Source organism: Carassius gibelio, chromosome A7 (genome assembly GCF_023724105.1).
Source record: "Carassius gibelio isolate Cgi1373 ecotype wild population from Czech Republic chromosome A7, carGib1.2-hapl.c, whole genome shotgun sequence".
Classification (NCBI taxonomy): Eukaryota; Metazoa; Chordata; class Actinopteri; order Cypriniformes; family Cyprinidae; genus Carassius; species Carassius gibelio.
In genome coordinates this window covers 31,774,578-31,787,584 of record NC_068377.1, presented here as the reverse complement: position 1 = coordinate 31,787,584, position 13,007 = coordinate 31,774,578, and the positions used below count along the sequence as shown (strand labels likewise).

Genomic DNA, 13,007 nt, shown 5'->3' with positions numbered 1-13,007 from the left:
ATGTTAATGGCCCCCCATTGAGATGGCCAAGTCTGAGTAATTGCCCTCTGAGATCTCGAAGTCTTGGTTTATGTGAGGGATTTAGACTAATGTCACGTATAGCTGCAAACATAATTGATATCATCCACAAACGAGTCTCACATTCGATCACATATTCTGGATCTCTCTGTATACTGTATATGCAATGCAGTCAACTAAATCACCAGAGATGGAAGATGGTGTGAAATAATGATTAAGCAGACCTATTAGATTAGATTAGATTAGATTCAACTTTATTGTCACTGCACATGTAGGTACAAGGCAACGAAATGCAGTTAGCATCTAACCAGAAGTGCAATAAGCAGTAAGTACAGAATAAAGTTCTATAATATGTACAATAACTATACAGGTAAGTATTATGGACATAATTTACAGATATTAAATACTATAAGCACGATATACAGATAGGTGTACTATGAACATACTATACAGATGGGCTATGTAAAAGTGTATGTACACTATAGGCAGAACTATGAACATAATTTACAGTATTGCAATGGAGAGTAAAGTGCATAGAAAATATTACAATGTGCAAATGGATTATACAGTGTTCCTGGATGAACAGACAGTAGTGCAAGTAATAACAAGTTACTGTTTTTTGCTTGTTGTGAATAAATAAATAAATCAGTCACAGTGTTGAAGAGGGGGAGGAGTCTATGTGTGTGGTGTAGGGGGTGTTGAAGGGTGTCAGAGGGCAGAGTTCAGCAAGGAGACAGCTTTAGGGAAAAAGCTGTTCCTGAATCTTGTGGTCCTTGTTCGGAGGCTCCTGAAACGCCTCCCGGAGGGGAGGAGGTTAAACAGTCCGTGGTCAGGGTGAGAGGAGTCCTTCAGAATGCTGCGAGCTCGACGTAGGCAGCGTTTCCTCTGGATGTCCTCAAGAGCAGGAAGTGGTGTCCCTGTGATGCGCTGGGCAGTTTTCACCACCCTCTGCACCCTCTATTAACATTTGAGTCACTTTGCATCATTAATCCTTTAGTCTAATGAGGACCTCATAGTGAGAACAAGACACAGAAATGCATGGCTCTTCAAATTACAAGTGACACCACACGCCTTACCGGAACATAACAGCATCATCACCCTGTAATAATTAACACCCTACCAGTACATTAGTACCTTTCCACTGAAATTAATAACATTTCACCTGTCAAAAAGGAGTATATTTAAGTCTTAGACAATCCATTTTTTCATGATATATTGTTGCAAACGACAGAATTGATAAGGCTTCTGATGCTAAAGTAACATCTTAGTGTGACCTTATCAAACATCTTTCCTACTGGGACTGAGAGTCCCTCCCCATGCAAAAATGTCTCTTTACCCTTTAGCCCTGCTCCTCTACACCCACCACCCACCATTATTTCGGCCAATACATGTTCTCTAATCGACCCATGGATCCCACCTTTGGTGCCTATAAAAGCCTGCCACCTTTAAACCCCTCTAAAAGGCAGCGATTACAGTTCTGAGAAGATGTTCTCCCCATTACAGGTGGTTTTTGTGACTCTGTCCATGTCTTTGCTGCTTTGCAGCGTCAGTTCGGCTCCAAGAGGAGACACGCTGCTCCAGCTGCTACGTTCAGAAGTGGATTCCAAGGAGAATGAGGTGAGAGAGAAACCTTTCTACAATTTTTACAACTTTTGTCCATATTTGACTCTGTGTGTTTTCTACACCATTTTTCCGTGAACAATGAGAAAAATGGCAAAAACTGTAAAAAAAAAAAAAAAAAAAAAAAAAAAAAGTTTTTTTTTTTATACACATTTTTGGAGGATGTTTTACAAGAAATTTCTATTTCAGTTTAATTAAGTGTTAATTTTGATGAAAATTGTTAGCTAATGCACTAACATTAATGGGACATGATTTCTGCTGTTATCTCATTTTCATTAAATAATACAGATTTAATACAGATTAGATACAACTTTTGATTTTAGTTTGTATTACTATATATCGGATATTTAAGAAACATTGTTCATGTAAATATTTAATGTTAATAAATAAACCCTTTTCTAAGCAATTACTGAGTGATATTTGTAATATAATTGTACAGTGAAGAATGGCTTTAAAACAATCCTTACTCAGAAATTGTTAATAATTACCACAAATAATTACAAATAAACAGCAAGTAAAACATTGAACAAAATTTGAAATTTCAAAGTTGAAAGAATGAGTGGTATTTTTTTTGTAAAACCTACACCAATAATCTTTATTACAACTTAAAAAAAAATTACAGTGCACTTAGTTTGTGAAGGTAATGTCTGAGTAAATATAGAAAATAATAACATGCTTGTCTAAGCACCAAAGCAATTTCAAAGTAGAGTCTTGTTTTTCTTTTTGATAGTGAAAAGTTTCTGAATCATCGTTCTTTTCTCTCTTCAGCTTCAGGATTTCTCTCGTCTGCTGTTTCTGAAGCAGCTTTCTGAGTCCGTGGCACCAGAGGAGAAAGATGCTCTTGAGAGCTTTGATGATCTTGAGGCTCGTAATGAAGTGATTCGGCAGATTCCCCTCTCCCAGCGGGAACGCAAAGCAGGCTGCCGGAATTTCTACTGGAAGACCTTCACCTCTTGTTAATCAACCTACTTAGTTTCAAATTTCAATACCATTTCAAACATTGTTATACTTGTGTAGGCATCAACACTAAGAGGATTTCTGGTCCTGTGCATACATCATGGATTGTAATAACCAATTTCCATGTTCTTCGGTTTCTCCTCTATCTTGTACTAACCAAGAATGTTCTTTAATTCACCAGCACATGACACCAGTAGTACGATTCCGGTACAAAGAGTGTTTATGCATTTTTATGTACTGGATGCTATAAAATATTTGTTTCATGGGTGGAATTGATTGCTAGTGATTATATTAAAGTTTAAATTAAATTGAAAAATTCTTGAGAGGTTCAATGTCATTGAATTGCCTCTGTAATAAAGTGTGATCAGGGAAAGTGCGTTTATGTGTGATAGGCTCTATGGGATGTAATGCAAACAGCATTAAGTCTTTTTTTTCTCACAGTTCATCAGTTCAACCATCAATCAGAAAAACGGCAGTACAAACTAGAAGTCAATACACATTTGCAGTAAAAACAGATGAATTTATAAAACTGACCTTTTTCTCTCCCTACAATCAACATCAGAGGAAAAAAAGCGATCTCATCCAACCGTGCCCTGAAATAAACTGGCAGCTCACAAAGTAAATCAGCCATTAAAACAGAATGTGCAGTTCCAGGGCAGTTTATCAATTAGCAATCATCTGCAATGACGGGTTTAGAAAAAGTTTTTTGGCAGCAAATTGACCAGATGGACACTATTGGAATAATCTTACAAACTATTCCAGACAAATCAATAAATAAAGCATGCAACCATCTGAGCCACTTTATGCTTTTAGTTTCTAGATAATTGCATCATTCATCAAACTCAAACCCCAGCACTTAATTATTTTGCATCAAACAATAAACACCTTATTTGAAACCTTTTTATATAACAGCATTAAGCAACTAATGCTTGCTATTAGACATTATTCAAATACCAGACCATTAAAAATGCATTTTGACAGAATATAAAGAAAATACAGAAAAGATGTAAAAAAAACAAATACCCAATCAGTAACAATCTCCGCGTAACAATCTGAAAGTAATATCTCTAGTATGTGCTTTACCTCCTCCTAACCTTCATACTTGACCATTTACATTCTGTTAGTCAAAATTGCAACAAAGTTCCTTGATGTTATGAGTTCGGTTTCATCTAGCCTAGTGGATTTCTTTCACTAATCACTCTCTATTTCTCTCACTTTTCAAACTCATTGAAAATGATGCACTCTGCTGCCAAAACCAAACCACCGAACATAGCAAAAATCTCAAATAACCTGACAGCAGCTACTAAGCTTTAGAATGAAACCAAGCACTTTGATCCAACACACACCTGCCAAAAGATTTCCTTCATTGAAGCGGTCATTAAATACACTGACCCTTTATTATCTGACAACACGTCTCTTGTAAGAGTTTCAGAAATCAGCATAAACCATCTAGATACTGAAGGGAAATCAGAACCAAACAGCTGCCCGTGTTTAACTTTTCCCACCTTTTTACCAGAACTATCATCGCATCATGATGAACACAATGATAATTAACCGATATCAAGCTAGTAAACGTAATACAGTAATAATATCCTTCAACATTCATGATTTCAAGTATTAAAATGAACACTGGATATCCGCTGACAACACGTTTTTGTTTTTTGAGAGGATAAAAGAACAGAGATGATGTGAATGGAGACAATATGAATTGACCCCAACTGCCAGCAGAATTGGGGCATTGAGAAAACTGTCATTGTTACTGTATTTCCATTAAAGGTTATTATTTTAAGTGTTGTAAAAGTGACTGTTTCTCCAAAGGAAGAAATGCACCCTGTTTACAAGACTCACATTATACACAATAACAATCATACTTCATTCACCACCTGTTTTTCTATATTCTTGAGGAAACAGCTTTCCAGTAAAACTACCCTAAGCACAAGAGCTATATTTTTCTCCTCAGCTCTATGCTACCCTGAGAGGGACGACTTCATATTATTTGTGCGATCAACACGTAAAGTCAAGGATGAGAAAGAAATCCCAGGTGGTGGATGTTTAGATGGTGGTACATTCCGAAAAATAAGCATGAAGGAGAGAAAGGGCACAGAGTGATGGGACGAGGGCGTTAGCAGTCGGTGGAGATTTTGGCAGAAAGATCTTGGATGCGACGGGCGCTGCAGCTCTTGCACAGGATGTGTCCGTCCAGGGGATAGCAGCCTCTGCCCTCGCCCTCTGAAGAGAGGAGAAGACCACAGTCCTACAACCAAAAAACAGTTTTCTGTAGCACTCATTTAGTTCTTTTTACTTATTATTATGCATTTACATCATTCCATATTCAAAATTGTATAAAAATTGCATTTAACAATGTGCAAATACAACTAAATATATGTCACCTCTGCAGTGCAAAGATGGCTTTTGTTGATGCTGATTTCATTTGATCGGTAACAGTTCTGAAAATGTCTTATTATTATAATTTAATTAAGGCACGACACTACAGGCAAAACACCTGCCTCAAAATTCAGCCTCAAAGATCTTACCTCACATACGTAGCAGTTAACATGGAAACTGCGATCCAGTGCAACGATCCTCACGGTTTCCTCCTGCCCAGGCTCTGGCATTATGGGCTGGCTGCATACCGAGCAGCGGGGAGCAAACTTCCTGTTCAAAGAAGCAGCAAACAAGGTTTTAATAATAAAATCCCTGAGTAACTGGTCAGACATTTGGTAGAACCTCACATCCATTCAAAAAAACAAAATGGCATTCCACTATTTGCATTTGATTGTCAATCAATATAAACAGAGACTACACACCACACAGTAACAGCAGAAAAAAAAAAAAAAAAACTAAAAGTTGTGAGTACCTGTGAAAGTCATCAATACAGTGGATCTGAGATGTGGCATCCACAGTAAAAGGCACTCCATCTAAGCAACAGCCGCAAACCACACATGTGAAACAGCGAGGGTGGTAAGCCTTTCCCATCGCCCTCAAGATCCGGTCCAGGATGGGCTCTGAGCATTTCGAACAACGCTCAAGTGTGCTCTGCAAGAGAGGAAGAACAAGTGAGAAAAGTTTGAATGTCCAAAGTAAAAACATACAATAAAAGGGTAGAAACAAACACAAGTCAACAAATAAATAGAACTCACTATATAGCAGCTCTCGCAGTAGCTCTTCCTGTCTAGTGCATAGAACGGCTGGCCTCTCAGACGGGCATGACAGGTGATACAGGTGAAACACTCCACGTGAAACACCTGCTCCATGGCAATACAGCCACTGCCATCTCCCAAAACATTATCCCCACACCGAGCACATCGACCTGAGAGACAGATAGACAGGGAAATCCATTACAATGATTGAAACATAAAACAAGTAAAAGCAAAAGCACAACAATGAGGATGTAAAATATTGGAGCATACCAAAATATTCCTCAGTAGGGGGATGATTCATGTCATACACTAACTTCTTGGTGAGTCGTTCCAACTCTTCCTCTGGGTGTGGTGCTGCCCCCTGCTGGCAGAACATAGAAAAACATTGATAAGTATACTGGACATATGAAACATTACTGCTGTTCACTTTGTACAGATTTTATTTTTCTTATACAGATGCATTCTTTATACAGTCTCATACTTTCTGTAGAGTTAAAACGAAAAAAATCATACTACCTTTCTGACATATTCACAACCTTTGTGAAATCAAAGTGCAGTTAATTGTATTGTATGTACTTAGTAGTGTGCTACAAATCTTAAAAGCCTATTGGAAACATTTTACTTGCATATAACTCTCTTGACTCTTAATTTAAGTACACTTAAATAAAATTCACAATAATGTCAAATTAAAACTTTTACTTAAAGGTTTTTTTAAATCATTGTTTTAATTTTTTTTTTTATGTCCTACAGTAGAACATTTATTTTGATGTGTTGACTAGCATACTAAAGCACATGTTAAGTACTTGTAATTGTAGTGTGTTATTCAATAGAACATTTAAAAGTACTATTTCAAATTACAAACAAATTTAAATACAAATTTCAACAGAAATTACATTACAGTATATTTGAATTTGCCATAAATGCTATATTAGTGTTCCTGTAGCTCAATTGGTAGAGCATTGCGCCATCAAGCGTTGGGGGGTTTGTTTTTTCCCGGGAACACATGATAGGTAAAAACTGATAGCCTGAATGCACTGTCAATCACTTTGGATAAAAGCGTCTGCTAAATGCATTAAATTAAAATTTTAAAATTTAATTAAATTTTATTTTTATTAAATTCTTATATCCTACTTAAGCACTCTCAAAAGTTTAGCTAATTGCCATCATACAAAATGGACCCAATACCCTCACACCTCCTCCAAGCAATCTCTCCTACACTTTTAGCAGCACTCACACACATTATCAACACATCTTTCCTCACAGGCACCTTCCGCACTGCATTCAAGCAGGCTTGGGTAACCCCACTGCTAAAAAAACAAACTTATATTAAACACTTCACTTACAGATAGTTACAGACCTGAAAAAAAATACCAGAAAACTTTTTCTTCTTTGTAAATGACACTCAATAGAAATTGTGTGTTAATATTCATGACAGAAAATTTCCATCTCTACCACAACTTGACAAACCAGCTTCGACCTCAACGACAAATAAGTCTTACCTTGTTAGACTGATACGCTGACACTTGGTCTTGACTCTTCTTCACTGGTGGTCCCTGGCCGGCTCGCCCTCCGGACATATTTCCTGACCCCCCCTTATAGGCAGCTGGATCTCCATGAGGTTCTTGTGCAGGAGGTGGTGGTGCTGGGTACCAGCGCTGTCCCTGCGTCTCATAATGTGGCCGTTCTTGCTGAGGGGGGTAAGACGCATGCTGGCTGGGTGGTGGAGGGGTGTAAGCTTGCTCTGCCTGCCGTCCGCTCTGAGAATAGGTGACGGGTTGAGCCGTTTTCACCTGTACTGTGAAACGTGGACCGGTTGGGGTGGAGGCAGTGGTATAGGAGGCAGGCACTGGTTGTGGATAAGGTTTGTGGACGGAAGAGGCAACAGAGGAGTAAACATAGTCTGGCTGAGGTGTAGAGGTGTAAGGTGGGGCGGGGTGGTACTGGTTTTGGAGTGGAGGGGGGTAGCCCATTGATTGTCTGCTTGGTGGTGGAGCCCCCATCTGGTTGGGAGGGTTATAGCGGTCACTAGGGAGGTGCTTGCTGTAAGGCACATTGTCATACAACTGTTGAAAAAATTTGAAATTATTATTTATTTATTCTTTCATACAAAAATGTAAACTTTCTTTTAAAATTGAAAACAAAGTTTCGTAAAAACAACCAAAAACAGAATCAGAACAATTATAATCAGTGCAACAATAACACAATCCTAAACATTTCCTAAAGGCTAGAACGCACTACACAACTTTTTACAATGATTTGCAGTCAGGTTGAGTTGATGCTAGTGATTGAGACAGTCTACAGATTTTGGGTAGACTGAGTCTGGAGTTAACAGACTTCAACTGTGATATCAAGCAAAAAGCAAACATTATGATACTTTTTCATGCACAGTTGATAAACAGTCCTGTCTAATAATTTATTAGACTGAGGCAGTCAACTATAGAAGATGCTTCCAACACAACCTTCAAAATGTGGATATGGTCCCCACTGCAGAACACAAGATCCAAGGGGTGTGGTTGGGTCCAGATCCAACTCCTCCCGCCTTAAATATACCTAAACCTACCTCTCTCCACCCCCTGATCCCTAAACCCACCCATCTCCACCCCTAAACCTTCCAATATCCACCCCTTAGATGTGGATCCAACCATGCCCCCTGGATCTTGTGTTCTGCAGTGAGGGTTTACTAAAAAACTGTTCAGATTTTAAAAGTTGTGTAGTGTATTTCAGTCTTAAACATATTCACTCACTTAGCATACCCAAAAGTGTTGCAGTATAGGTGTGTTGTACCTGTGTGCTTGAGTTCTGAGGGTGACTGTCCAGGTCAGCCAGCATGCACGTAAGAGAGTCTATCTCTGCATCAATATTAGAGATGTGCTTCTCTGATCCCAGATTCTAAGCAAACAACAGCCACAAACAAAACTCACATTTTATACATTCAAGGAACACAATGCCTAAATGTGAGGGGAATGTTTTAACAGATTTAAAGAAATAATTCAGACTAAACTTTAAATTCTTTCATCAGTTATTCATCCTCAAACTGTTCCAAACCTGTAACAACGTATGCTTCTCATTTACTTCCATTGTCTGGGGACTTTCCCTTTTCAATTTTTAGGGGTGTTTAAGGAATAACTGATCAACTGACTTGTCTTCCAATGATATTTAGAACACCACAACAAGTCCTGCTGAGAATTAATAATTATAAATGAAGATGCAGGCATCACTTACATGAAGTTCATGGCTGGCCATGTGGGGCTTCCATGTGTGGCGTTCTTCTTTAGGTCCCTGGCCTAGAGCATAGTATCGGTCTCCTGATTGTGTAGACAAGGGGTGGTAGGTAGTAGACCCTGAGCGATCATCTTGATGCTGGTGTTGCATGGTTACACCTGAGCACACAAACATGAGTTCAGTATACGAAACACAAACTGTCAAATAGTATTCAAAGTGTGTCTTAAGATACAAATTAAACAAAAAACATAATATTACAAGCTTCAAAAATGTGTCTGCTTCATATATAACTGTGTTTGTAAGGTTGACCCTTCTAAACCATTTTAAACAAGAACCTCTCACATGTAAATACTTTTTTTTTTTTTTTGCGCATTTGAATGGTTTCTGGCATGTCTGTCTTCAAATAAATGCTAAAAACACACAACCAGTTTGTCATGGACTGTTTGAGTCTGAACTGTCATCCAGCGTTTCAATTTGCAGAAGGTTTCTACATAGATAGTTAGCTATATAATTAAGACCACCTCCAAGCCATATATGGATATTTTCATGAGTCTTGTGTTGATAAGCCCCATGGAAGAAAGGGATGTGGTGAGCAGTAGCTCTTTATCATTTTAAGAGACATGCACCAAAATGGGTATCTGTGAACAGAGCTGTTTTTGACAAGGTAAAAAGGGTGTCATTTTAAACAACCATTGAGGAATTTTAACCAAAGTATGTTACAGATTTCACAAGGACCCTACAGAATCATACCAACTTGTGGAAAATGGGCACCTGATGTCCCCTTTAATGACAAGTATTAAAAATGTATTATTTAACTTTAAAAATGCAAAGAAATACATTTGAATGCTCTATTCAACATTAAATAACTTAAATATATTAAATAACTTTTTTTTTTTTAATCTGTACCGGTAATTTCCTGTTAATGTTTGGATGCAGCAACCCATAGATGTCAGAGAAAACATCTGGGTCATATTTGGAATTCCATCACTGGCAATAATTCTAACCTCAGAATCAGGATTAGGCATAAAATGTTGACTTCAGAATCATCATACATGTGTTAATGAACAAACCATTTGAACATGCCTCAGGGAAAATTAGGAATCATGTCTTTGTGGCAGTTTTCCGGTAATTAAGGGTAAATGCAAGCCTTATTCACCCATAGCTGATGAAAGCACAACCTTATTCACCAACAGTTGCTGAAAGCTGAACATATTTTTTGAGAAAGTGTGAGATGCATGCTAGAGCAAAACGGGCACTTTTTTTTTGGAATCAGCAACTCAAAACTGGCATGAAACAAGTATTGGATTTCATTCAGCAAATATGATACGGGGCAGAGAAATCTATTTAAGATATTTAAATTCTAAACTACATGGATTAACTTGATTAAAATCCTTTTTAAGGGTATCAACAGAATACAATAATTTTCTCAGAGCAGAAAATGTGATGCACAAACATGCACTAAAAAAAACTTAAAATGTTACTGTTATAGGGCTCTTACCTGAAGGTCCAGTAGCCATATATCTTACAGGCATGCTATTTCCTCCTGTTCCACCATTTTGGTCATACATGTTATATTTGGGCCTCTGGTCGGGTAGACCTTTCTTGGGAGGTCTGTAGAGAGCGGGGCCAGCGTGGCCAGAGTGTGACATTGGTGTTGTGGCTCTATCTGGGCTACCCAGCGTTCTTGGAGGCATCCAGTTGGGGCCAGACATACCAGTCTTCTACAAGGACAGCACAGAATGTAAATGATGTCACTATTGTAGAACTTCTTAAATTTCAAAGTGTCTTATTTGTGCATTTTGAAAAGAAACTACTGCAAACCTATAGGTTAAGGCCTTAAAGCAGTGCTGTCCAAGCTTGCAAAAATAAATGACTGTAACTACACATAACAGGTTGATGTTGGGTTTCCAGTGGCAACACATGATTTCCATGAAAACAATGGGCGCTAAGTTAAAAAGCAGGAAAAGGCAACCATTCTCAGCCAAAAGGGGAATTCCAGGGTTCCTTAGTTGAACTGCATTTCTCTCTCACTCATGCATTCGATTCCCACAGGTGCACAGCCTTCGCAATGTATTCGTTCCCATTGGAAGTATCCCATTGGAACAATAGCCATTGTCCCCAACACTTACTGTAATCCACAATCCTTTATCTACGGAGTCTGTCCATGAAAATAATATAGGAAATGTTGTGTAATAATCAATTTTTCATTTGTGCCATCTGGTGTCCGCTGGACAATGTCCTGTGTATCCAAGTGCTGAGGAGTGTTTGTTATTATAAGCTTATGAAAACAAAGGAAATAAACTTCACAACAATATAAGATTCTAACAAATGCTGTAAACACAATAAGAAAAAGGACGCAATCTTTAGTATTAAAATACAAACAGATCCTTTAAAACTGTGCAGGATAGTCCAGTTTAAGATGGTAGCTGGTTTCTAACTGGTAATTAGCTGGTTGATTAGTTATCAAGCACAACAAAAAACTTTTACTACCTTAATATAACCAACTAATGTTACTTACTGGTTTGTTTGTTACTGGTCTTCCAGCTTGAACCAGATAATAACCAGCTATCATGTAATGAAACAAATAAAATCTTAAGATGAATTTTTCACCTGTGACTTTTGCTCTGATCTCTAATCACTGCAGTGAACAAGATCCAAACAAATGTGCAAGTTTGCAACCAGAGAAATGTCCAAAATCACCGACCTGGATTTCCCTGCAATCCGTGAAAACTGGTAATCAAAGCCGGGGATTGTTAGGCCGATGAATCACCCGTATGTATGACAATGTTTTTCATCGTTTAAACCCCGTTCATCTATGATATATAGTGTTACTACAGATTTCGTCTGCATTAGCCCGTGTTACATCGCAAAGTTACATCGACTGATAAAAGCGCGACTCTACCGCGCATGAACGTTTGCTATAACGTTAACTCATTTAATGTAACTTGTGTCCTGTGTTGGGTTATTTAAGGAATAGGACGTTAACAATTTCCCGTACCTTTTGAAAACCCCACAGACTACCAGTCAACCGAGCATCTGCCTCTGCGTCCATAGCTGATATTTCTATGGGGTTTCATTTGTAAAGTTCAGTTCATGTAGTCCCAGATGCCCCGTGCACCTCTAAGTAGTATATATTAATGAAACTGTTAAGCATTATAAATAAACTATCTATGCATTAAATAAAATATAACCGATCATTCACTTTATCGGTGAGCAACAATAAATACAGTTTACACTGTTTATTTGTTTGTTAGATATTGCGAATACTGCAAGTCGCCTCGGCTGATTTAAACGAGATTTGTTCTTCTAAAAAGCAACACTCTCACACGCTGTGAGTAAACACTATCAGCAAGTTGTGTTCGCTTTAGTTTTGTGGCTGACCTAATACACTTGTGAACTACTTTTTAGTTCTCTGTTGGTGTCATTTTAGCAACCTACTTTTCCTGGAGGATCCAGCAGTGTCTGACAGAGGCCTTTGTGGAGCAGTCCAAACGAGTGACGTCACATGGCAAGCGGTTTTTACAATTACCTTTCCACTAACTACGATCAATTTCTATTGCTGTTAACCCTCTGGAGTCTAAGGGTATTTTTGGGGCCTTGAGAAGTTTTGTCATGCCCTGACATTTGTGCTTTTTTCAGTTTCTTATAAATATCTAAATGGGTAAAGTCTAATATCACTGTAATCAGCACAAACTGGGCTATAATAATATGTGAAATGCATGCATGTACATGATTGTATTTTTGAGAAAAAAAATGTTATGCATGGTTAGTGAAAAACTAAAAATGTTAAATCACTTGAATAAGGCAATAAAACACATACATAAAATTGGTTGCCGGAAAAGTTGAGAACTGGAGCTTGTAGCCTAGAATTTTTCTTTCTGAATGATGTGAAAATCATCTTGTTTACTCACTCACAGAAAACAATATATTGATTTAAATTTTCTAAAACACTTTTTGTTGGTAAAAGTCATATGCGAGTAGGCGTCAACTATCATGAATATCATTGTGATTTACACCTGAGAAGACAAAGGCCTGCATAATGAGCTGCAT

General features: G+C 37.9%; 2 protein-coding genes across 5 annotated transcripts; one reads left to right on the top strand and one right to left on the bottom strand.

Annotated features, from left to right (window-relative positions):
• The first annotated feature begins 1,487 nt into the window (after window positions 1-1,487).
• On the top strand, window positions 1,488-2,872 carry LOC128017231 (somatostatin-1). The gene is made up of 2 exons (XM_052602514.1): window positions 1,488-1,635; window positions 2,407-2,872. Exons 1-2 carry the CDS (start codon window positions 1,504-1,506, stop codon window positions 2,596-2,598), a joined length of 324 nt encoding a protein of 107 aa, XP_052458474.1. The 5' UTR covers window positions 1,488-1,503; the 3' UTR covers window positions 2,599-2,872.
• A 222-nt stretch (window positions 2,873-3,094) lies between these two features.
• LOC128017229 (thyroid receptor-interacting protein 6) lies at window positions 3,095-12,492 on the bottom strand. 4 transcript variants are annotated; one of them, XM_052602511.1, is made up of 10 exons: window positions 12,396-12,492; window positions 10,456-10,678; window positions 8,958-9,115; window positions 8,520-8,624; window positions 7,235-7,798; window positions 6,006-6,099; window positions 5,736-5,905; window positions 5,453-5,631; window positions 5,130-5,250; window positions 3,095-4,849 (listed from the first exon to the last, which is right to left on the bottom strand). In XM_052602511.1, exons 2-10 carry the CDS (start codon window positions 10,667-10,669, stop codon window positions 4,718-4,720), a joined length of 1,737 nt encoding a protein of 578 aa, XP_052458471.1. In that variant the 5' UTR covers window positions 10,670-10,678; window positions 12,396-12,492; the 3' UTR covers window positions 3,095-4,717. The 4 variants fall into 4 exon arrangements, with proteins under 4 accessions (XP_052458471.1, XP_052458470.1, XP_052458472.1 ...); XM_052602510.1 differs by lacking the exon at window positions 12,396-12,492 and adding an exon at window positions 11,956-12,379; XM_052602512.1 differs by lacking the exon at window positions 12,396-12,492 and adding an exon at window positions 11,568-11,890.
• Window positions 12,493-13,007: the final 515 nt, after the last annotated feature.